General features: G+C 38.6%; 1 protein-coding gene across 1 annotated transcript in view; it reads left to right on the top strand.

Annotated features, from left to right (window-relative positions):
- The first annotated feature begins 7,011 nt into the window (after positions 1-7,011).
- Positions 7,012-27,111, top strand: part of LOC134678136 (serine/arginine repetitive matrix protein 1) — a 52,797-nt gene continuing 32,697 nt past the window's right edge. The window contains exons 1-3 of the mRNA XM_063536587.1: positions 7,012-7,337; positions 11,539-11,602; positions 14,365-15,779. Of these exons, the coding sequence (XP_063392657.1) occupies positions 11,563-11,602; positions 14,365-15,779 (1,455 nt within the window). The 5' untranslated portion in view covers positions 7,012-7,337; positions 11,539-11,562. The remainder of the gene's footprint in view (positions 7,338-11,538; positions 11,603-14,364; positions 15,780-27,111) is intronic.

Raw genomic sequence — 27,111 nt, forward strand, 5'->3', positions numbered from 1 at the left:
GCCGGATTCAGTGGACTCTATTTGCGAACTTCGGTGTTCGCAGCAGAGCGGCTACCGCGAAAACCGAAATTCGCAAATTGCGGGGATCTTTCTCTTTTACTCCAACGAAGGCGTAATTAAAGTGACAGAGAAAAATCTCCGCAATTTGCGAACTTGGATTTTCGCGGTTATAGCCCAGGCCCTCAGTGTAAAAAGTGATATAGGCAAAATATTACACTAGTCATTTTGCGTTCTAGACCGTCCGCGACTATTACCAGTGTAAATGGTTTACCGAAGATCAAAGAACGAACGCTCAGTTTTATACCTTCAGATAGGTAGAAATTATTTATTTTATATATAGCGTTTGAATATCCTTCATTCGCGTTCGTAAGTTTGGTCTGTGTAGGCTGTATTGCCTGCAGGGATGCCAACTTAGTGGTTTTACCACTAAATTTAGGGGGAAATAAACCAGCTAGGGGTTTTTTTAGGGGCTAAATATTTTTAGTGGTGTTTTTAGAGTTTTTTTTAGAGTAGAAAAGTGCGGCAAATTTGAAAAAAATGTAGGCGCGAAGGGATATCGTCTCATGGAAAATTTGAATTTCGCGCCGTTTTCTACTGACAAGATTTTCTTGACCATCTATGTATAACGTTCATATGTATGATCATTAAAATGTCGAACCGGTTGAAAATCATAATAATGTTCTAAATTTGGAAAATCTATAATAATTTATTTTATTTTTTATTGACAGCGTTTTACACAAAAATAAAACGCTAATTAAATAACTTACCCTATTCGGAACCTAATAATAATATTGAGAATGGCAACATTGCGTTGTTGGTCGTATTGTCCTTTTCTAGCATATACGTCCCTCTCTCTCCCACGCTCCCACCACACAGCAGTTTGCTTTTTGGCGGTTGTCGCAAAAAACAAATTTCCAACTCATTGTCTCAAAATTATACATATTTACACCAGGCAGGATTAAAACTTTAGGTTCCGAATAGGGTAAGTTATTTAATTAGCGTTTTATTTTTGTGTAAAACGCTGTCATTAAACAACTGTACCGCTATTCGGAACCTAATAATAATATTGAGACGTGTTTGTTATCGCCTGGTGGTGGGAAGACGCCAAGCCAATGTGATTATATACATGTACTTATTATGTATATTATGTAATATTATTATATTATGAGTGTTTAATTAATTATGCAGTACACCCTTTATTTTAACACCTGTGAGGAGAGAGGTATTTAGTAAAGCATACAATTTGATATTCATATTTCATATTCATTTTTATTATTAATAATGTACACATACATTATATTATGATACTAACTTAACATTTTATATACGTACTTAATGTACTTATAAATGTTCAAAAAGAATAAGTGAGTCGCAACAAGGGTACTTAATTACATGTATGTGAAAACTAGGTAAAACAAGATGTGATAAGTCAGTCTACTCTTCAAGGAGCATACAACATCTGTTATTAAGGAGTAATGTAATTAAAGTGTGAAAAGATAAAAATAACAAAGTACTAGAGTAGTTTTTATTTATAAGTAGCAATCATTATCAAATTTGATAATAATTATCTATAATAGTAAAGTAAGCAGTTGCAGGAATATAACAAGGACAGGACCTTTCCTATTTCCAGAATCCCTCGGGATTAAATAGACGAATATTTTAATTATTCGTTATATCACTATCACCACAAGCAAAGTTAATAAAATTATATAGGTACTTGTTGAAATGTCATAGGGAATCACTAAATTTCTTTAATGACTGTAAGCCATATACTTGGTTATAGGTTATAGTTATAGCTATAAAATGCATTTAACCCTTTTAAACGCTTTACTAACGAGAACGCGAGTCAACCTAAATAAACCTTACTTAAAAGTATGAAGGTTACTTTGAGAGCTTAAGCCACAACACTCAATGTGTTCACTGCGCTGTGGCACTAGTTATGACGCTTTTTTGGTGTTCTTGGCATTCAAATGGTTAATGTAGAATTGCCACAGAACTTTATCAATAATATTTGCCGAGTCATTCTAATTAAATTAATGTTTAGCTATCATAACCTTAATTTTACTCATTAATTTGTATATATGTAGTAAGAGTAGTTTCTCAGTGGTTTACTTTATCTGGTGCCTACTGGTAGACATAAGCCTTAAAACTTTATTGGTTCTGACCGCTAAAGTGGCTTAATTTCTGTAAACTATTTATAAACATTGCTTAATTCTGAATATTCAGTTTTCTCTATTCAGTGTGTAAATTATAAGGAATAAGATACTTAATTCGAAACCCTAGCTCATCGCATAGGTGCTTTTAACCGAAATACAAATTTATGTGCTTATTTCGTGGTTTTACGTTATTTGCTGTGGGAAACCAGGGGGTCCCCGACCTTTGCCGGGCGCCCAAAGCCAACAGCGCAGAGGCCCTTTAAGAGGGACCTATTTCATCCAACGCTAGAATCAACACTTTGTCGAATCTATTAGATATTTAGGTATACTTATCCTCCTTATGAACTAAGGATAATTGTTACTTGTTTATATTTCAATAATAGCAAGATCTGAAATATAATATTACTTAATTTGGGCCAGTGTACTTTTGTATACTATATCTCTGGCCTACTATATAGGTTAGTCTAATAACATCCCGCCTTCTGGGAGGCAATATACAGAGTTCTTGGATAATATTCACGATAGCGCTAAGTGTGTGGACCTAGTTTTCCGACACGTGACTGCATGAAATTATAGTGTTCATTTTTTACAGGTCTCGAGCAAGAAGGGTACCTATATATAGGTTGAGGTCCTTAACTTGTAGATTTGGTAATAGGAGCAAGACACAGACGGGGTGTAAATTATTTGATCCACCATGTTTCAAGAGATTCATGTGCATTGATGCCTTTAGGTTACACTGTAAATACAGACTATATAACTCTTTGGCAGAGTTTTGCCAACATATTATAATAAATGACTGCATTTGTTTGGGTGTACTTGTTCCACGACAAAGACATATTTATATGTATTACAATGTATTTTTGAAAAGTACTCGCGTTTCAAAATAGCTTCGCCTTTTCGCAAGGCTTGCTTCTGTTTCACATTGTGCAAAGCAAATAGTATCACAATGCTATAATTTTGTATAAATTGAGAACTAGAGGGTCATGCTCTAGACGTGACCGCCCAGAAGTTATACTAGAACCGGTCGTGCAAACCGTTAAGTCACTGTTTCTTAAAAACCTTTTGTAGTGGGTACATTACATTCCACGGTGGGTACATTTGTTAAACGTATAGTATCAAACTATGACGAATAATGACAAGTGAATTAAGTGATACTTAACAATATTTGGTCCGTGCATAGAAGCACGTGCCCTTGAGATTAGAGCATGGGTAGTTTAAAATAAACTTAATCTGTGCATAGGAGCACTTACGATCAAGGTGGTTCGAATCCTCAAGGGTCACAAGGCAGACATAAGGGTGTAAAATAAATCATTCATAATCGCCCCGTTAGGTCAGTTTTGTAAATTTTTATTTCCAACATGCTTGTGCAGCACATGACAATTTTTCTATACCATGCCAGTCAGGGATATAATAATTAAATAGGTAACCTTGGTTATGTCGTGTACCTACATAGGTAGGTACTCGTAAACATGTTAACTGAAAGACTAGTGCTCTCGAGGCAAATATAATTTATATTAATTTCTAATCTGCCATAGCAGGCATAGACTTCAAAGGTTTTTAGATATTCATAGGGCCGCTAAACGGAACCCTTTGTACACCTTGAGCAGGCTGTTTGTGCTCTTGTAATTTTATTTTCACACCATGGGTGATATTAACCATAGCTTATTTCAGAATTGAACCGTAAGCTATGTCGTGTCGTGAGCTAAGTGAGCCCGATTTAATTAAGAGTCCACAGGTTATCTGGACCTTGGAGGATTGACCACATCTTATTCTAATTATCAATATTCTGCCTGGGCTTAAAGTCGAATTTAGGTGACTAAATCTCTTAGTATTATCCATGCCACCCACGTTATGAGGCTTAGCGTCTCCAGACCACAATTTTATATTTTTCTTCTTTAAAATAAAAATGAGTCGAGATAGGCCCGGAATCTTAGGTTATTTTATACCTATTATATTATAATTTTAGAAATGTTCAAATTTGGGTTTAGCCAATTGGGTGTTCGGGACCCTTAAAATAGATTGGTAAACAAAAATGAAACCTCGAATGATGAAGCCTTGCCTATTTCGACTGATTTTTACCAAGAACATTATTTTGTTAGAACCCTTTTCACTTTGTCTAAAAGGAGGTATTTACATATTCATCTTTGTTATATTTTATGATTGTGGCCTACTCGGTCGCCTGTGTTATGACCATATCATTTAATTTCTGACATGCCTTGCGCAGGCTTACATAGGTTGTAATATCATCATCAATAACTTGACATCAGTTCGTGAATGAATCAAAGATTCTTTGGCACACCTTACGCAGGTGGAAACATGGCAGCCTTGCGCAGGCTTAGATAGGTACACAACATATTGGTTTCATCACAAATAACTTGACGTTAGTTTGTGACTGAATAAAAGATTCTCTTAGTGGAACCGTAACAGACATAGGCATAAGAATATCATTCAAATGAAGTTTATGGGTAATATTCCCTTAGTTGCGAGTTCTTCGCTCGACAAGGGGAAAGGATTTACTTTAATAGGCACTTTTAGAAAGTGTCATTCACGGTGACGCGCAGATTTGCCATAACTAAACTTTAACTCTATAGTTAGGTTAGCGAACATAATTTGACAATATGAAACAAACCATGCGTCTTCGTCAATGAATCAATCTAAAGATTCCCATATTGTTAATGCCCTTTCAAGTCACAGGCTTCCGATTTTATTTAAAACGTTTACCAGTGTAGGTACTATTTATGTAGGTAGGTAGGTAGGCTTAAAGATTGACCCTCTTGTATGTAGTTACATATAGCATGAATAATCAAGTTATTCAAATCCAAAATAATACCAGCACATATAGTAACTACATGCAAGAGTTCTTTTCGTTGACCTTTTAAGCTACCTGTTATTTATTTAAAAAGATACCTATCTACCTACATTCCATTTTTTTTTTTTTTTTTTCAAAATCAGAGATCTAGTTAGAGAGATATAAGTTGGAAGATAAGGAGTGAAATACTTAAGGATTTCCATGTAATTCTTGCGCAGAGCCATGCTAATCTCTCTCTTTGTCTAGTCAGATTTAAATTTACGTACTGCCAAAGTACTCACTTTCCACAAAAATTAATGCAATGCTTGCGATGTAGGTTTGTTCGTTACCTTGTGTCCCTCAGAGCGGAAATAGAAGCCCCGCGAAGCGGGGCTTCGTCGACTCCTAAGCGGGTACACGTTATTTATCAGCAAGTTGATTACCAAAAAAATCATTTTGCAATATTATATTTAACCCGGAACGGGATAAAACGAAAGTTGCTGATACATACTTAGATAGATAAACCCTACACGTCTATAAGCTTCTACCTTAATACGTAGGCTTCTACGTAACACGTATTAACTATCCGATCCTTTCGTATTCGAAAACACAAATCACTTGAAAACTGAAGGGTATGCCTCCACACATCACCATTTAAGTGTTATAATTTTAACCGTTATTATAGACACACAAAGATTTAAAGTAATGAGTAATAATTAAGGCTCAGGAGAGACTTAATGTAGTATAAAATTAATTAAATTCTAATGGTGACAAGTGCATGCTTAACCAGCTCGATGTGTTTTCTAATAACATTATGTGTTTTAGTATTTTCATTAGCATAGCCACGGTGCGCGCAGGCAGCCTTTGAAAACTTACACATTACTATTCCGGATCGTTTTTATTTGCTGGATAGTTTAACGGACACTAAATTTAAATATTTATTTCGAACGGCAAAAGCCGTTAGAAACTGTTTTTCAATATAGTCAGCTAAACTGGGGTACAAATTCAAAAGCTCACCAGCAGTTTAGCTTCACGACCTTCCAGATGGAAAAACAGCAAGCCAATGAGTTGGAAATTTGTTTTTTGCGACAACCGCCAAAAAGCAAACTGCTGTGTGGTGGGAGCGTGGGAGAGAGAGGGACGTATATGCTAGAAAAGGACAATACGACCAACAACGCAATGTTGCCATTCTCAATATTATTATTAGGTTCCGAATAGCGGTACAGTTGTTTAATTAGTGGGTTTTCCAAAATAATAGTACAGTTTTAGGGGTTTTTAAGTTGAGCTCAGGGGTAAAAAAAAATTGGAGTTGGCAACCCTGATTGCCTGTACTCCTAAAAACAATAAAACAATATTTTAACAGACATGAGTGTAATGACACCAAGTCGACACAGCATTAGTGGTGATAAATTAATTATAAATAAATAATAAATAAATAAATATTATAGGACATTCTTACACAGACTGACTAAGTCCCACAGTAAGCTCAAGAAGGCTTGTGTTGTGGGTACTCAGACAACGATATATATATATAATATACAAATACATAGAAAACACCCATGACTCAGGAACAAATATCTGTATCATCATACAAATAAATGCCCTTACTGGGATTCGAACCCAGGACCATCGGCTTCGCAGGCAGGGTCACTACCCACTAGGCCAGACCGGTCGTCAAATTATAACTTACTAATATAGTCAATACAGCATATTTTTGTACAGAACCACAATATAAAAACAATTTCAGCTTAACGAATACTGGTGTTGCTATAAATAATATTTTGATGAGGTCTCGTTGGAATTGCCATGTTTGTTGAATGACTTTGTAAAAAGAAATGATGGTCTAATTCTCTATATCATTCTTTATATTATGCGCATTGCTCTAAATTGATAAAATAATGAATATGTTTATAAATAATCTTGAAATAAATTTAAAGTTATTTATTAAACAGCCACTCTATTTTTCCATTCATACTGAACCTTAATTTATCTGTGCATTTTCGTTCTCTCCATTCACCACTCTCAACGTTCTCGTTCAATCCATTCCTCTCCTTCTGTCACTGCTTGCGCTGTAGTGGGACTGTCCGGTTAGATTTTCTCATCGGCCGACATTTAAAGCCAATTAACTAGTAACGGATAACTGTTTACTACGTATTCATGTTTGATATAAATGTTTATAGTGAATTGAGACGGGATTGTAGGTATCTGTAACTGTGCGCGGCGTTAAATCGATTCTAGTGACTGTGGTTGCACCCGGTAGGAGTGCGTGTTGTGCTGCAGCCTTTTGGACGCATTTTTTTGCTTTCCTCAAGCGCTGGTACTTTCGTTTTCGCTAGATGACACCTAGGTAAGGCGCTCGCTGTGCTTCTGGAGAATCGATGGGAATTTAAAAGGTAAATAACCGACTACCTTATATTTTGTTAGTATTTTTAGTGGTCGCCGGTTGGTCATTCGAGTTGAAATGGAGTACAGTTAGTCGGGACGGTCGACGACGCTATGTTAATTTTAAGCTTATTAGTTGTTTGCGAATCAGCTGATGATATATTTTGCCGTTTTTGCGTGCTTTGCAAACTGCTTGCCTGTTTTAAGCTGTATTCTATTAGAAGAGTAACAAAAACCAGTTATTTTTTAAATATTTAAAGCTATGTATAAGATATAATTTTTTTATGTAAGCTTATATTCGTATTCCGTATATTCCTGATAATATAAATGACACCATAACAATATATACCATCTCAAATATTTCAAAAAATATTTACATACCTATTTTATACTAAACCACACAAGTTATAAGAAGGGTAATCTATAGTTTTTACAAAGACAAGCTCAAATACAAAAGTTACATTATTGTCATGACTGTCTATCATCAAGGCTTAATTTCTAAATTTTCTTTGTTCATATTGGATTGCATCTATCCAAATGCTATATAATATGCTGTACAAATTTACTTATAGAACTAATGTTACTATATTCTTGATCTACATCTATCTATCTATTAAGCCCTTTTATTCTGAGTTAGAGTATGTCTCTAAGCTCAGTGTGCTGCTTGGCAAAGGCCACCTGCAGCTCTTTCCATTGGGGTCTGTCGTGCCACTATTCTCCAGTTCGGGCCCGCTGTGAGTTTGAGTTCATCCTCCCATCTTATTCGAGCTCTCCTCTGGCTCCATGTGCAACCTCTTGGGTACCACATGCTTAATAAAAACTTGAACATGTAAAAAAAATTAAATTGTTGCCTAAATGTGCTGTGCGAATTCTAGCGCTTACATTTTCTGACAAAACAAGACAATTCTCCTGCTAAAGCGCTTCACACACCTTACATAATCTTTAAAATTAAAATTTATTCTGAAATATGTACATAATTTTAGATAACTAGCTTCTACCCCATATGTCCTTCCCCGGGCCTCAAACTATCTTGATACCAAATTCCAATTTAATTGGTTTACAAGTTTGAGAATGAAGAAGTAACAGACATAATATCACATTCATGATATAACTAGCTTCTGCCCACAACTTCGTCTGTGTGGAATGATGATGATTAACAAAAACAACCCTATGTCCTTTCTCGGGTCCATACTATTTCCATACCAAATTTTGTCTAACCTCTAGCCGCCCAGAGACCTATAAAAAGGTCTCCTGTTCCATTCTAATTTGAACTTTGTGTTGACAAAATAAAATTCCATTTTGCTTGGCTAGGTTTGACATATGGGCGGGCGGCTAGAGGGTAAATCAGTTCAGCGATTTAAGCTTGAAGAGGTAACAGACCGACACACTTTTGCATTTATAATATTAGTAGAGATTTCTCACAATGTGGCCCGATTTCATTGAATCAAGTGTACTACAGACGCTACAGTTTTCAGTATTGTCTTTACCGTCTAACCAGGAAAATTAATATAAATATTAACCACATAAAAATGCCAGTTGTGCTAGTTTGGTCTATAAATACACTATAACAGGATACACTCATCAATTAATACATGTTTATGAAGCATTTGTTACATCCACTTATAACCTCCTATTCCCAATGTCCTTTTAAGAGGACGAAATCCAATCGAATTTAGAACTATAATAGAATAAAAGAAGGTTCCAAAATCAAAACTGCAAAAATAACTCTTGGCTTAGGAGGATATGTAAACTAGCTTTTGCCCGCGACTTTGTCTGCATAGAATTAGTATCCATATAATAATCCCATAGTAATTTTCACCCTCTTTTGAACCCCTTATTGGATTTCTGGGATGAAAACTATCCTATGTCCTATGTAATATTTCATCTGAATCGGTTCAATGGTTAAAGTGTGAAGAGGCAAACAGACAGAGTTACTTTGGCATTTATAATATTATTAGTATGGAATATTATACATAGATTAATAAGACACTTTATTATTACTATTTCAAAGTTTTTTTATATAGCCTAAGACAGGCAAGGCTAAGTAAAAAAATGCAAGTGCTTAGCACGAGGAATTTCGTACATTGACCCGCCTATTCCTATCTCTATCTCACGCGCATATTTATATCGCTGTCTCGCTTGCGCAGTGTCATTCAGGGATGTTGCGAATGCAAATTTATTGACATGTCAAATTTAAGATTTAGTACTTAAAAACGTCAAATATTAAATTTTTAGCATTTTTTATATAAAAAACGAAACGTTTATAGCCCAAGAAATAAGAAGTTATAGAGGGAAATGCTAGGAACACAATTTATGACTCCTTAACTTTATTTGGACTAGTTAGGAGGTGAACATATCAAAAGTCCCCGGCCGTAGCCCCGGTGCTGGGGGGGAGAGGGGGGAAAGAAGGTCTCATTTTTCGGTTTTTCACTAATATCTTGGAAACTTTGCGTCTTAGCGACATGACTACTGAGACAAACCAAAAGCTGATAAAATTTGTTGCAAGTTTTATTCAGTCAAGTTTTTCGATATCTTGAATAGTTTTTGAGATATCCGCTCTTGAAAGTTTTTTAGGGCTTTCAATTGTATCTTGATATCTACATTAGTGAAGCTGCTAGGCCGTGTTTGGTATCATTTTCGTATAAATCGGGGGTGCTGAATTCATTTTTTGTATCACATTGACACCATTCCTTAGAAAAAACATATAAACTTTAAACAAATACCTTTTTTTTTTATTCCTCTTCACGCTTAAACCGCTCAACCGATTTAATTGTAATTTGGTATACAGATATTTCGAGTCCCAAGACAGGACATAAGATACTTTTTATCTCAATAATCATCCTTTAAAGTTGTGAAATGGAGTATGGGGGGAATTCAACTTCGTCGACGAAACTCAATTCCTGAGGTAAATACTGCTTAAGGTAAAGTTTGAAGTCATGTTAGGTATCATTTTCATCTAAATCACAGATGTATACCATCCTAAATTTCACCTAAACCGGTTCAGCGATTATTGACTCCTCATACAAACTTCCACCCCACTTTTCACATCCTCAAAAGATGCTTTTGGTTATAAAAACCATCCTATGTCCTGTGTCGAGACTGAAACTATTTCTATACCATATTTCAACGAAATTGGTTCAGCGGTTTAAGCGTGAAGTAGGATTTTTAAAAATATATTTTTTTTTAATTTTGGTTTTACTTCGGAATAGTGTCAATGTGATACCATAAATGAATTCAGCACCCCCGATTTATACGAAAATAATACCAAACATGGCCTAACAGCATCACTGATGTAGATATCAAGATAAAATTAAAATCCCTAAATAAACTTTCAAGAGCGGGTATCTCAAAAACTATTCAAGATATCGAAAAACTTGACTAGATAAAACTTGTAACTAATTTTATGAGCTTTCGGTTTGTCTTAGTAGTCATGTCGCTAAGATGCAAAGTTTCCAAGATATCAATGAAACACCGAAAAATTCGACCTTCTTACCCCCCTCTACCCCGCAGCACCGGGGCTACAGCCGGGGACTTTTGATATGTTCACCTCCTAACTAGTCTAAACAAAGTTACAGAGTCAAAAATTGTGTTCCTAGCATTTCCCTCTACAACGTTTTTTGAGCATTCATTTCCTGACCTATTAGTATTTGAGCAAGAATATAGGTGCGTTTATTTAATAAACAGTAACTTGGCAGACTTTTCGAGATCTAGACGATTTCGTTATATATAATGACATTAATGAGGAATTACTAGGCCGGCGGCGCCGCTAATACGTTCCTGTTATCGACTTGGTCGACATCCGCATCCCGCAAATACGAACGTTTCCGAGAAACTACGATGGCAAAGGATTGTTCACTACATCTGTAGGAATAGGCGGTTCAATGTACGAAATTCTTCGTGCTTAGCGTCCTTACATTAGTTAAGGCGAAGTTATGTATGTACAGTCACCACACGGGATTGTTATGCCACGTAGAGTTCTTGCTAAATTGGAAATTCTATAGCGTAAGTATTGAATGACCAATTTAATTAGGACCCTAAATGACGCAATAATCGCGGAGCGTGATGGTACTTAGGGTAGCTACCAATTCTAATTTTTAATAAACTGCAACATTGAAAACGGGTTTGCACATTTCAGATGATTTCGGCCACATTTTTCGTTGCGTTATTTTATTTGCAACATGTCGCTTATATTTGTTTTCGCTTGTCACCCAGCCGCGTAGCCGGGGCCGTGTCAAGATGATGGTGGAGACCATTTTGGACTCCTCGCAGGACTTCGGTGAGTTTACTATCCACATCCGCCATAACATAGGCCAAGGACCTCACCCCGTCTCGCCCCTTGTCACACTTTTTCATAGGAAAATGATACGGGATGCCGTAGTATGAGGATGAACCCTTACGTTCGAACTGGACGGTCGCCTAGCCTAGCCCATGGGGTCAGCAAACTTTCACTGCCACCCCACAGTAAGGTGCCCAAAGATTACCAGTTCGCCGGACGATATCAGCCTCTCAGTTGTTCAGAGCTGTCAAATTTTGCGTTTAACTGACAGGCCGATATCGTCCGGCGGACTGGTAATCTGTGGGCCCCTTTAGAGTCTTTTGAGCGTCGACGTCTAGTCAGCGCTATGGAAAATGGCGTCGCCGGGAGGTTGCGCCAAAAAGGTACTAATAACGCTATGGATCAATGATCTGAAATAAACGATTTTATTTATTATTATAATTTGCATCATTCAATAACAATGACATCGCGGATATGATTGTTATTGAATTGTTATTTTTAACAAAACAAAACAAATTGATGAGTATGAGTCGCAGAAGAACGCACTGCACCTCAACGCTGCGGCGCGTGAGCGGGGCGCGCCGCTTTTACATATAAAACGCTCACGCCCCGCCTGGAAAACGCGCCTGTGTGACGGAACCAAGTAGTTAACTTCACAACTACTCACAAGTTTAACATGCCTCTATGAACTGGCTTACGTTAAAGCTTTCCTTTGTCACCGTAAAGCCAGTTGACATGTTGTTGTCAACAATTTTCGCTTTCAACAATTAGTAATAACTTAATAATGCATGTCTTAATAGGCTATTTTTAGTGCTCGTTACAAAACTTTGTGTACGGAGCCACTTATGGGATTACTTCGGTTTTAAATCGCATAATTAAGCTGATGTCCCGCAGGTCCAACAATAATCCTCATAGACACTTCTTTAGCGACAGAGTGGTCAAAGCTTGGAACAATCTCCCAGAGGACGTAGTATCGGCCCAAAGTGTCAATGAATTAAAGAATAAACTAGACAAGCACAATGCAAACTCTACTCAACACTGAAAACTCGATTGATGGCTCTAGATACAGGCATTATCAGTTATTTCAACTGCCTGCCTGCTTCTCACAAATAATAATAATAAATAATTAATTATTAGAAATGATTTTTTCATATTTATATTGTGTTATTTCAAGCAAAAACACTACTATGTCATTTTCAAATCGAAATAAATGTCATATACGACCCGTAAATAAGCCGAGGGCACAGATTATATAATAGTTCTTACGAACAGATACTTATCTCTCAAACAAAACGCAAATGCCTACCGTTTTGATACCTACACAAAAATACAATGGAGTGACCTTCAACGCGCCGCTCCCCGCACCGCGCGCACCGGCACAACGCTAGGGTTGCTGACGTGTAGAAATGATAAATAAATACCTACTTAAACAGCGGAGTGAAATAAAAGGAAAGCTAAAATTTAAATTATACCAAATATTCCAATGATGCGTTAGTGTTTGCGAAATAGTAATTTTAAAAGGTCATATGTCCCTGCAGTAACCACTGTGTTTACGCCGTTTTATAAACCGCGCAATAATCCCAGTAAGAATTAGTTTTAAACTTCGTGTAATTTAAAACCAGGGGTCCGATTTTTTTATTTCGTCTACTCGATTTCGCTTATATCTCCACTACTAGCATTTCGCCGTTTTCCACCGATTTCCGAGTGACGAAATCGAGCGATCGAAATTCAAAAATGGGCCCCCAGATGGAGATTAATGTTACACAATAAAGAAAAATAATAGAAACGCCATGAATACAGGTAATTAATTATAAGTTAACCAGAGCAAAAATGAGTAGACACTTTCCGGTATAAAGTTAACCTACTGACGTTAAAATAAACATTTACCAAAATAAATAAAAAAATTGCTACCTATTTCAAATAGATAGATATCTAAAACGATACATTTGTCATACATAATAAACACTACATGTTTAATTAATGAAATTCAATAGTAGGTAGGTACCTACTACGTAGCTTATAACTATCGTAAAAATTTACAGTGCGGCGCGCGGTGACGTGCGTACGTGAGCGCGTGTGGCAACCAACTGGCTTGCTTTTCTACCGTGAACGGGAGTAGATTCGTAGGTATAAATCTGAGCTCGCGCGGAGAGTTCCATAGGCCTGCCGAGGGGCTTAGACACCTGCCGCGATAGCAGAGGGCGCTGGTTCGATCCCAGCTCTAAGCACTAGAGGTCTTGGTCACGTTTTCTTCGTATACCTATGACATTTATTTACATTTAGTTTTTTAATGTTAAGCAGGTGCCCGACTAGAGGCCATCAGCGAGAAGCATTTGTTTAACTGACACATGACATGAGTTATGTGTAGGTATTCGCACATTAGCTAAAACACTCCGAGACTGATTTCTGATTGCTTAGTAAACGTCTTAAAACTTTCGTTTGTGTGCTAATAGTGAGAGTCGTCAGTTTATTCAGTGAAGTTATTCAGCTGATATATGGGGTGTCATTTTTTAGGTGATACAATTTTATGTAATGTACGCGACTGTACTCACTGTGACCAAGCTTACATGTAAAACGACCTAGATTCCATGTCAATAAAAGAGATGCATATATGTATAAGATCACGGCGAGGTTTTTTTCTAAAAAACACAATTGGTGATAATGGTGATCGCTGCTAGTCGGACACCTGTCATAGTGACCCATTTTACACTACTTATTTTGAATTTCATGTATAGACACTATAGTGATATAACATCTCCCAGGCATGTCCAACGGGGTGCTGCCTCAATGGAAGCGCGAGCTTCTCCAACGGCGCGCGGCGCGCTCCCGCCCCGTGCCGCCGTCCGCCCCCGCACCCCCGCCCGCGCCGCCACCGGAAGAAGACGAGGAGCTCCGCTACGGGCCTGGCATCGTCAAGCGACTCAAATCCCGATACCTGTCGCTAGCGCTGAGGGACGCCCCGAGGCGTAGACCATCAGTACTTAGACGAGCTGCCTCTCTCGAGCATTTGTTAGATGAACGTCCCCCGCCCGCGCCCCGCCCGCAGCGACAGCGCCCTGTGTCGTTAGCGCCCGCTTGCCCTGCCGCGATACCGCCGCGTCGCGATTCCGTTAAACGCGCCCGCTCAGTTGATGCTCTAAGCCGCTTGGAGCGCGAGGAACCGCCTCCGTCCCCGCCTCCGCCGCCGCCTATCGCTCCGCGTCCGCCGGCTGTACGGAATGCGCGCCCGCCGCGCCGTCCCGCTCCTTTACTACGCGAAACCGAACGCCCTCCGCCCGATGTCGTCAAATCTACGCTCAGGAAGTTCGAATCCGCCCCGACTCGGCGAACGGCCCCCGCGGCGCGGGTTTCAGCCGTATTGCGGGGCTTGACGAGCTCCACTCCAGAGCCTAAAGACCGCTCGCCTAGCCCAATCAATGATGTGTCCATGATAGAGGAGCCAGAGAGCCCACAAGCGACTAAAACGGTCTCTAAAGCTGCTTTAGACGGGATAGCACAAGCCGGTTCAACAGTGAGGTATTCTTTCGAGGCTCCCAAGCGCGGATCGCATTTACCCTTAGTGTCCGCTTCAAACCCAGTGCTGCTTGGTCGAGCGAGGCTATCGCCTTCTCCGCGCCGCGTTGGCGTCATCAGACCCATGCCTGCTCCGACGCTCGAGCGCTCCGTGTCCACTCCCGCCCCTCTGCCAGAAGACATAGACAAAATAGAAGTTCCCCGCATCGTAACTCCTCCACCTTCACCCATAGCGGAACCTGAAACGCCTAAAGAGAAGAAAGAAACGCCCTCGGCGTTAGTCGAGCCTATACCTCGCTCTCCGCCCGAAGAAATAAAAGAGGTCATAAGAAGCCTTACGCCGCCCCGCGAGGTTACCCCGGAACCTAAAATCGAAGCGATCGAGATAAAAACACCTGAGCTCAAAACTCCCGAGCTAAACGGTCACGTGGAAAGGAAAACTCTTAAGACGTGGAAGAGTTTGGACGTGGAAAAAAAGGAGCCAAAGGAAAATGGAGACGTGAAGTCCTGGATAAGGGGGGGCAGTCCAGCGGCCGCGAGGAGGGGGCGAGTGCCGGCGCCCGCCGCCACGTCGGTGGTCTTCAACTTTTCTGGGCGGAAGGAGGTGCCGGATTACATTGAGAACGACGGCATCATTCTTCGGAATAAGCGGGACAAGATTAAGGTAAGATCAAGATCTTTTTAACTGAGTATAAAGGTGAACGTCCAGCTGATATGATCGTGGCGTCTGGAAGTTAGTCATCAAGTCGAGCGCTCATAGTAAAGCAAGGGCTGCCATCTCTCTCTCAAACAGCAACACTCTTAACTGTCCATCGGTGGACCTTATGCCTTTTGTAATAAGGTTAAGAACTGTCCGTTAACAGTGTGGGCGATGGTTCATATCAGGTGGCCGCTTACCTTTAATGCTGAAACCAACTGCATAAGGCGGTCTCCACGATGCGGAGCTGGACATTGCGTATAGCGCTGTCACGCTCACACACCGACGTGTGAATTCGCATCAGTGTGATAACCGCGTAAGTCATTTGAGAAATGCACACTCGGAATGTGAGGTCTCAAACAAGTTGTTGCTATTATGTGTCTGTTTCGGCATTTGTACAGTCGCCATCAGATATATCAGAGCGGCTAAGGCGCTCGGAAATATCTGAACACACCCCTATTGTCAGGGCGTTAAAGTGCTTGCTCAGATATTGTGAACACTTTGGACGCTCCGATATATCTGATGGCTACTGTATTTTGACCGCAATGCGACTGCACATTTTATTTTATAAGGTGTTATTTTTCAGGATCATTTGATTAATCACTTAATCAGTTATTTCTAGTATAAGTACAAAATTTTCCTGTATAGGTATAATCTTTTTTATTAATCAATTTTTCATCGCGATACACTGTATATAACTAAAATACCTATTCTCATTTTGCTTTCAACATTTCGCTGGCCTAATATTGCAGGGTTCTGTGTTACATTATCAAGATAGTTGAATGACAATGTTCAAATTTCAGTTCGACAAAAGTGAAACATAGAACCCTGTAATATTGGCCTAGCGATTTATTAAAATGTAATTAGATCTGCCACATGTTTTTATCAGCAGCTTCCGCGGCGGCCTAGTAACGATATCGCCGCTGAATCATTGTTGCAATGTTACGAGCGTTATAAACTTGACATTTGTTTATTCGATTCAACGAGTTTATAGCTGTTGAAATGACACTTTGCACTTTCTAAGAGTTATAAAGCAAATTTTTAAAGGCTCCTACCTATTACCTATAAATCAAAATATCCAAACGCCCGTTTGTAAAACAGTTGAGAGCAAAGAAACGGGGTCCCTTTGTTTCACATATTAAAGTTTTAAGTCATAATGTATTGTTTATCATATTATCACTAGTCATAAAACTGAAACTGTTAACTTTTCAGGATTTTCGTAAGGTTAACATTATAGGTAGGTTAGGTTAGGTTTGTTTTATGGCAAGACTGAAAAGTTACGGGTTTATGAACCATATAAATTATGACAAACGAAAATGCGGACAAAAATACATTATGACTTAAATCTTTTTGGGAAATAATAGAGACCCTAAAGAATCACGTCAAAATCGTGTAGTCTTTTTCTAATTCTAAAAAAACGCGCTATAAGGAAGGAATAGAACATAAATTCAATCAATAACGATTCGGTAACCAAACGCTGGGACCTTTCTTTTTAAATCTACGTTAAAATATCGTTAGATACATTAATTCACAGCTGATAGCTTGACATCGACTTTCGTAACATCACTTTCCTGGAATCTAAATATGTACCTATATCAATATTTATGTGTTGGAGTTATATAATAAACATGTTTTACCGCATTTTGTAAAAATACTGTAGTTTTTTGGTCAATTTAAATACAGATGTAGTGCATAATTGTTTTCCATCGTATTTTCTCGGAACCGTTCGTATTTTTCATCCTACTTCAGTAAACCTCAGTACTTTTTGTACCGAGACGACTGAAATGGCAAGACACGTTCGTGCGTTTCCGTGAAAATACGATGGAATATAATTATGCACTACATCTGTACTACGATAACATCTGGTTTTGCTGTGTATGATCTGGTAATTATATGTAAATTATAGATGAAAAAAATAAAACACTTCCATTGTTACTAAAACTGCCACTCTTGTTAGTAAAGAACAAAGTGAATCTTTACGAGCTGGTGTAGTGAAAAAGGAAATATTCTTTGATCTGCTAAAATCAGTGTTGCCAGGGCTCTGGAGTCCTAAGTTACGTTTCGTTTCCCTAAAAGTCACGTTTTTACTGCTTAAGTCACATTTTTATATTATTGAATGGGTAGGTATAGCTGGTTAAGCAAATCTTGTCAGTACAAAAAGGCACGAAATTCAAATTTTCTATGAGACGATATCCCTTTTGCGCCTACATTATTTAAATTTGTCGCCTTTTTCTACTGACAAGATCTGCTTGATCAACTTTAAATCAATTTTGTTAGGAAAAATTCAGAAAATGACATATTTCACAAAAAATCTACTAACTTTACACTAAACACACACATTTTAATACTTAATGCTATTTGTGATCGATTTCATGAATTTTAAGGCGTATCCAGACTAGTCAATTTTTCGCCACTCTGATTAAATTGCCCGATCGAATCAGGACGTGCGGACGCAAACGCCAATTTGGTCGAATTAAACCGCCGATTATGACGGATATGACCGATAAAATGAGTGCGGGCGCAAGAATACCAATTTGTGACGCGAGTATTTTCGTTTTGGGGCTTTTTTTCACTTTAGGGGGCACTAATATCACCATAAATCTATTGCTATTTTACTTCCTGAAAATAATCAATTCTACCAGCATGCATTTGATTACTTTGCCTCACATGTGGATAAAAAGCAAATTTCTTATCAGTTTTTGAACAATCACGAGAGCTTTTAAGCGGTATCCAGACGGGATGACCAAATCGACTGATTTGATCAGAAATAAAACTGGCGTCAATCTCCGATTTAAGGCGTTCAGATTAGTCAATTAAATTGCCCGATCGAATCAGAGGCCGCCAGAGGCGTATTGATAACTACTAGGTATACTATCAAACTAAATAACACCGTCATGTCAAGGTAACAAGTCTCATTTTACCACGACTATTATAATAAACATGATGGTGGATGTAACGTCAAAGTGCCAGCGCAAGTGTCAACTTGGGTGCGTTCACTACGTTCCTAAATAATACGAATTGCAGAATTAAACTTGTCCAAAATTCGACTAGCTTAAAAAGTCACAAAAATTGCCTCATGATCGAAAGTCACGCACATGTCACACGAGAAGCCGAAAAGTCACGAAAAATGTGACTTTTGTGACCATCTGGCAACACTGGCTAAAATCATATCTTAAGTACTTAAGGGCCCACAGATTATCAGTTCGCCGGACGATATAAGCTTGTCAATTGTTCGGAGCTGTTTTGCGATTAACTGACTGGCTGATATCGTCCGGCGAACTGGTAATCTGTGGGCCCAGTTACGCTTTGCCGTAGTGAGGTGAACATATGTTGGACATAAGTCGAATAACGGCACAAGTCGTGACATCGCCGTTCCGTGACGTCACAACGAGATTTTCGCACAAGCAACGAGCGGAAAGATGGCAGATCTAACCGCTAGGTCATGTCATAATCCTGGGGGCCTGTTTGACTCGTGAACCATCATGTGAACAATCATGTTGACATGGCCTAAGAATAAGTAATATCATCATCATCATAATTTAAGAGCTTTGCTCTTGTCGGTGGAGTAATCGCCAATCATTTCTTTCTTGTGCCAGTCTTTTAATTTCCTCATGCGATGCATTATTTTCCTAAACATCCTGGAAGGCAGAATTGAAAAGACGAGAGAAGAAGGGAGACCTAGAATCACTTGAGATAAGTGATTTTAGGTCTCCCTTAAATAATTATATAAGCCAAATAAGTAATATGTAAAAGGAATAATTGAATTGCTAATACGAGTATAGTAAAACGAATGAAAGTTCATTCATTTGAGCCTAATACTAGCTACCCTTACAATACGTGGTCGTATCAAAAGTATACAGTGTATAATTTTGAAACTATTTCCCTATGTAAGTAAAAGTGAGATATAGCAACCCCGATACCGTCGGGCGATCTCGGTCAAGTATATACACTTGCATGTAAATATTGGATAACTAGGTATATTACGCAAATGCTGACCGCGCATTTACTAAACTCGTAACTGAACTTGGACCTTAAGTCAATGCAATAAGATTGATTGTCACTTAACGGTAATGACGTATCTAGAACGCTGATTTCAGATTGGAAAGATGCAATTATGTAGTTTATTTTCATCCATCACAATTGCTCATATTTAAAGGGTGTTATTATATTATAGGCAAACCACTTAATTCGAAAGGTCGGAAAAGTAGTTTTGAAGTGATTTTCTAATAGAAGGTGGCGTAGTTTTGATACAAAGTCTAGTTTACCAATTTTACCGCCGAAGACCCCAACTGAGGCGCCCGGTTACAGCCAAATATCAACCTTCGTGCATTGTGGTAAGGTTCACGATACGTCACGCACGATAGGCGTGGTGATCAAAGGGTTAAGTGTTTCTTTTCTCAACATAATAGATATCAAAAGGCATCCAGGCAAGCCTTCAGCCAGTAACACAGACAACATCCTCCAGACCGAGCATTGCACGGACCAATCACGGCACGGGACTTCGCTGACCTCGTCACGCGCACCCCCGCATTTTCGGCATCATCGGTTGCATGAAATAATTGCTCTAAACTCGGTCTAGACGATTCCTAGTCTATGGCCAGTAACGTCTCAATTAAGTGTTAGATGTAGAATTGAATCTTCCCTAATTATTGAACACAATGCATGTATTAATGTTTTTTCAAAACAACCACTCATATGGATTTATTGTTAAACTTTATTATCAAACATGTGTCACGAGGTGTGTTGATACAACACACACATTTTAATAACAAACACAGATGGGTCATAACATAACAATAGCACTACCGTACAGAAAAGAAACTTCCTGCAAAACCGAAGTTTGACAACGATTCAGGAACGAATCACGCTGTCCCTGTCTTATGTATTGTACTATCCGTTTCGGCTATTTAGGGTTGTCAAAATTTAGGTCATTATCTTATCTGTGGTCGCTAAACACAAGGGGACGTCAATTATGCCAACCTTAATGATTGCTCGGAGCAATGCTGACCCGAATAGAGCTGATAATGCCCGAAAGTAGGAGTTTTGCACCCCTGACAATACATCGCTACTTAAAGTAAGGACGAAGAATTTCGTACGCCTGTTCGTATCTCTATCTCTCACGCGTAATTATGTTGCTTACCCGCTCATGATGACGGCGGTCAATGACGCTGTGCGAGCGGTACAGCAATATTACGCCCGTGCGATAGGTATAGGAACAGGCGGGTCAATGTACGAAATTCTTCGTGTTAATTTAGTAATGTTAGACCTGGGCGCCTGGCACCTGTTAATCGGTGGATTGATTTTTTTGCTTATTAACGAACTAATTGTGATACAACGGTATTATCAAACACGTGCCCGAGGTACTGTTGACAACATAATAAGTAACAGGTGTGTCATGGCCAATTTAAAAACAATACATGTCTTTGAAGTTATTAGTATACTATCCTTAGAGTTGTAGACGGAAAACGCAGGAAAATTGTATACAAGTTTGAGTGCAATCATTCCCTCTAGTCTCTAGGTAAGTTGATATAAATGAGGATTGCAAATATATTTTTTATCATAGGTTAGATTTTACTCTAACTACATAGACACAATCAAAATTTGAATCTTAGCAAACATTTTCTGTAGGCAACCAGTTATAATAACAAAATGTAACTCAAAATGTATGTACACATGCTTGGCCGCAAGTGTGACCAAATATTCTGTACGTATATTCGGTCAAAACCACTATTAGTGACAACTCTAAACTTCGTTTTTTTAGCATTAGAAAAAGGATAAACAATCTTGACGTCTTTTTTTTTGAAAAACAAGAACATAGAAGCAAATATGTAACAATTATATGTATAGCAATTATGTTTTTGGTTAAATGAGTAATAGTTACTATTTTTCTAAAGCGTTTTTCAATTAAAAGACACGTCAAGATTGTAAACAATCTTCAAACTAACTTTTCCTGCTGCAAAAAAGCAAAGTATATAGATTGGTCACAGAGATTGTCTCATTTCAAAAACAAAGAGAGTCATACTTCTTTGTTTTACGCGAGCACCCAAAACAAAGGGATGAGTATAGTTTTGTTCTTATTGACAAATTGTGTTTGCCAAACTATAGATAACAGCGTTCATTCCGCTCCGCGCCGCGCCGTCTTCATCGAATTGCGATTCGGCGCGCGCGCAGGGCCAATTTCTCCGATACCTAAACTTTCTCCCGATAGAAAACTATACGTGTCCGTTGCGCAACCGATATGTGCGTGTCAAAAGTCAGGTGTTACTTAATTAAGGTGGTGTTAACTTGTTTTTGACGATGTTTTATTTAACTCATGTTTTTTTTAATGAAAATATACCAAAATTATTAAAAATAAAAACAAATAAAATTAACCTACACTTAGCCTAAAATAGCAAGAGCGCTGGTGGCCTAGCGGTAAGAGCGTGCGACTTGCAATCCGGAGGTCGCGGGTTCAAACCCCGGCTCGTACCAATGAGTTTTTCGGAACTTATGTACGAAATATCATTTGATATTTACCAGTCGCTTTTCGGTGAAGGAAAACATCGTGAGGAAACCTGCATACATCTGCGAAGAAGTTCAAAGGTGTATGTGAAGTCCCCAATCCGCATTGGGCTAGCGTGGGGACTATAGCCCAAAGCCCTCTCGCGCTCGAGAGGAGGCCTGTGCCCAGCAGTGGGACGTATATAGGCTGAATTATTTATAATTATTATTAGCCTAAAATAATCCCTCCTGCATCGTACGATCAAGGTATTGAACTTCAGTACCAATATCTGACAGGCCGAGCTTTGCTCGGAAAACATGTAAAAACTCAAAAATGCGCATTTTCCCTTAGATTTATAATGCCCGGGTTACAACAAAGCTATATGCAGCATTATTGAATTATGCTGCATGAATATAAATACAAAAGAAAAAGAAAATTAACTATGTATTTTAAAAATACCGTGTATATGTATACCTGTACGCTTCTTCCTGTTTGTTTTAACAAGTTGGTTACCTATGTAAAAAGACTAATCTACAAATCGAACTTGAAAACTTACACGGGAAAACATACTACGTATAGATCCTATTTATTTTCGAGGTTTTAATAATTTGCAATAAAATTAAAGGATACATTTTCAGAGGGATACTTCAATATGGGACAATTCTTTTCAATTAAAACATCGTGTATAGTCGCACCAAACAAGTCTGCAGCGGATTTGATAGCCCACGCAGTGTAAGTGTTATGTTTACGTCATAATTTCATAGAAGTTTGACGTTTAAAATGACACTTGTACTGCGTGGGCTATCAAAATCGCTGTAGACTTTTACTGTTATATAGTCATATAACAGTTTATCGCAATACAAGTAATAGAACGGACGTCCTTCCCACAGAGAACAGTGACGTTAGACCAGTCAACTCGTATATTGACCCCAGCATTATTCCCACGCGCCAAATAAAAGGAAATGATTAGATGTGAAGTTCATGAACGTACAATTACAAGTCTCGTAGGGAAAAAGGAGCGAGAACTTGCGATCCAACCGGTTTATACAACTGAGCTACCGAGTTCGCCAGTTAAGAGGGGGCTATGCAACAATTACTTTTCACAGATAAAAAATTATGTACCTAAAATAGTTTATCTTTATCCTGGCCGTAATTTGCGGTTTTTGAATGCACCGTAGAGTTGGTTGTCATCGACTTGCCTGATTATATTAAATTGTTACGGCGTTATTAATATACGTCTGTCAAATTTAACCTAAATGAGAGAAGCCATTGGCAATCGTCTGTCATTATCTGTCATTTTGACATTTGTGTCTCATAGAAAGACAGAATTTTACATAGATTTCCTGTTGTATGAATGAGGGGGTTAGTTTGTTATTTATTTAGTTGGCACTTAAGTATTAGAACAAAAAAAATGTTTGTTTTAGCTGCCAGGAAAGTAGATGACGTCACTCGTTTGTCAGAGCGTGTCTCTGTCATTATTTCTGTGATTTTGAGCGAAACAGCCGGCCGGCAGAGCGCGAAATTAAAATTTAACCCTTTTGGCGCTTAAAATGTGCCCCATCGCGAATAATACAAGCAAAGAGTTATTGATTGTAGGAAGCTTCTAGAAGATAGATATTAACAGTTAAGCGCGGGACTGTCATTGTAAACCTCGTACTTTCATAGTTTGAGATTAGTGATAACATTTTCACACTTTGTCATTGCAATAATTCTGTCTGAAGTAATTATGAATACACTTATTCGTAATTCGTTTATAATCATATCATGTGTTACATAAGGTCTCACAAAGACCTTTTTACAGCTAGTGTTCACATGTGGTTCTGATGAACTCTGTTCTCTTCTCTCTTCTTCGGTCTTCCTCGCGTTATCCCGGCATTTCGCCACGGCTCATGAGAGCCTGGGGTCCGCTTGACAACTAATCCCATGATTTGACGTAGGCACTAGTATTTACGAAAGCGACTGCCGTCTGACCTTCCAACCCAGAGGGTAAACGAGGCCTTATTGGGATTAGTCCGGTTTCCTCACGATGTTTTCCTTCACCGAAAAGCGACTGGTAAATATCAAATGATATTTCGTACATAAGTTCCGAAAAACTCATTGGTACGAGCCGGGGTTTTAACCCGCGACCTCCAGATTGCAAGTCGCACGCTCTCATCGCTAGGCCACCAGCGCTTCCGATGAACTCTGTTATTAGGCTATATAGCAAATATAGCTATATACATAGAGTTGAGACTGCGTATGCTATCCAAATAGCTGCAGACTTTTCTTGGTCTAATTCTAAACACTTAACTATGTATTAGTATTATGCTAAACATTAAATGTAATCTATTTTTTCTATATCATGCAACGTGACACGTCCAAGTAGCGGCAAAATATTAAAAAATCACTAAAACAATATTGAGACCCACAAATCAAACATTTATTTAAACAAGTCAAAGAACTCTATAATATTTATCAAAATCAAGTTATAACACATCGAGCGAGAAAACTTTCTCAAATAAATATATTACATTGATTGATGATACTACGGAACGTAACATGCGTCCCGCCCACTTGTGGTGTGTTCCAATACTTCCGATGGCTTGACGAGTACCGGAGATCCACAAAAATACTAGGATTATACCTACCTCTCGCGTCGAACGCGAGTCCCTATGACAATTTATTTAAAAAGCCGAACAAGTGCGAGTCGGACTCGCCCCCCGAGGGTTCCGTACCTTTTAGTATTTGTTGTTATAGCGGCAACAGAAATACATCATCATATCACGGTCCATGAGATACAGCCTGGTGACAGACAGACGGTTTTTTTTTACCCTTTGGGTCCCGTTTTTACATTTGGGTACGGAACCCTAAATTAAAACGTAATATCTAAGTTATAAAAATACGGTAAAGACATATTTCACCAATTATTTTTTTCGAGTTCGAAAAGGGTCCATCTTCGAATTTTAGAATTTCGCGCTATTTTCAAGTGTCACGCTAGTTTGCTAGACTACACATATGTGGCTTTCTATAGAAAAGGGTCCCAACTAGTTTATACATTGGTTACGAGAGCCCACGACTCGTCTCCGCATCAAACGTCCCCGCACTTGACCCCCATCGACTTTCGCTTTCGATCGACGCGCGCGCATTCTTGGACATCTTTCTCCGAAAACTTGCACTCGGCGGCGGAAATACGACCCAGTCGCGTTAGCTGTAGGGTTCAAATTTGATTGGTAATAATTGTACCATAGTTGACATTGTTGACTGAAGGGTTTTAAGTCTTATTGCTAAGATTTAAAGTATATTAGTGGTCAGTTGAGTATGGAAGTTAGTTCAATCGCCCTTAGATATATCGGAGCGGCCGAGGTGCTCAAAAATATCTGCACACGCACCCTAACGCCTTGGCAATAGAGGCATGTTCAGATATTCGTGTACACCTTAGTCGGTCCGATACATTTGATCGCGACTGTTACTTATACGGACGGAAGGCGCTAACACTAATCGATTTAGGGCCAGTTGCACCAACCACATTTGACAGACTGATCAACGTCAGCCGGCGCGCCCCGGCGCTTTACTATGATATTTTCCATACATAAAAATTTAGCGAACTCTTTAACGATACGAACAGTTTGGTGCAACCGACCCTTAATCGGGCTTTCGTAAAAATGGTCGGCAAAAGTGTAAAAGTTAAAAATTGTAAATTATACAACAAAATTGGTTATACCCTACCAATTTTATCCGAGGCAATTTATCGTTCCGAGTGTAAGCGAGTAAAAACAATACACTGGCTACACTGCCTGCGTGTAAAGTAAAAAAAAATCACGGATAAGGAGAAGGACCCATTTCTGATGAAAACGTATTACTCTTGCACATGAAGGAACCTGCTCTGACGGATAGCCACAAATAACGAAAGCGCATTAAGTACATTATTAATTTATTATCAAATACATTTCTCGCAAGTCATCGAAAGCTATTCAAATTCAAAGTTACGTAAAATGTCGTTCCTACACACGATCGGGTTCAATGACATGTGTGTTTATTATCCGACTGTCGAAGATGGGAGAGTTATTTTATATTTGTTATATTAAATTAATATAACAAATACAAAATGAAGACAAATACTCGTAAAAGCGCGTAAAAATACTCCCGATATATCAAGGGCACTCAGCGACAGATGCAGTTTAAAAAAAAAACTCGTCAAGCGGGCCTTGCACCTGTCCCGCTGGCAATTCACTTCGTGGTTTGTTATATAGCTTCGCGTGTGGCTGGTATCTTCCATACTGTAAGACGAAAGGAGAGTACTTAGATAATATAACCAACGGAGACGCCATGTCTATAATTTTCGGTACAAAACAGTCTGCCGTTTTTTGCGGGGGAGGGGTACATCAAATGTATACGTAACGTAAAGATAGCCATGTCAGATAAACGTCAGTCCATACATGTGGTTGACATGTCGTTGACCATTGGCCGCCTATTTTCGACAGAGGGGAACGCCTGTTAATCACCACTCCGTTGGTTATATTCTCTAAGGGAGAGTACCACTTATCAAGATAGATTGTTCGCTCCCGAAAACCCCCATATAGCAAATTTCATCGAAATCGTTAGAGCCGCTTCCGATATCCCTGAAATATATAAATAAATACATATACAAGAATTGCCTATAAAGGTATTCTATAGATTAGATAGATAGATATGTTATTCGAAAAAAAATCAGCAGGGGCATAGCTGTGGTTGATATACATCTTTTAATTTCTGCAACACTCTGTCCTTGAACTTTCAAAAAACTATTAATAGATTATCGCTTTATATAGAGCCAGGTCTCATTAAATCGTGTGATAAAAT

Source organism: Cydia fagiglandana, chromosome Z, assembly GCF_963556715.1.
Source record: "Cydia fagiglandana chromosome Z, ilCydFagi1.1, whole genome shotgun sequence".
In the NCBI taxonomy this organism is placed as follows: domain Eukaryota; kingdom Metazoa; phylum Arthropoda; class Insecta; order Lepidoptera; family Tortricidae; genus Cydia; species Cydia fagiglandana.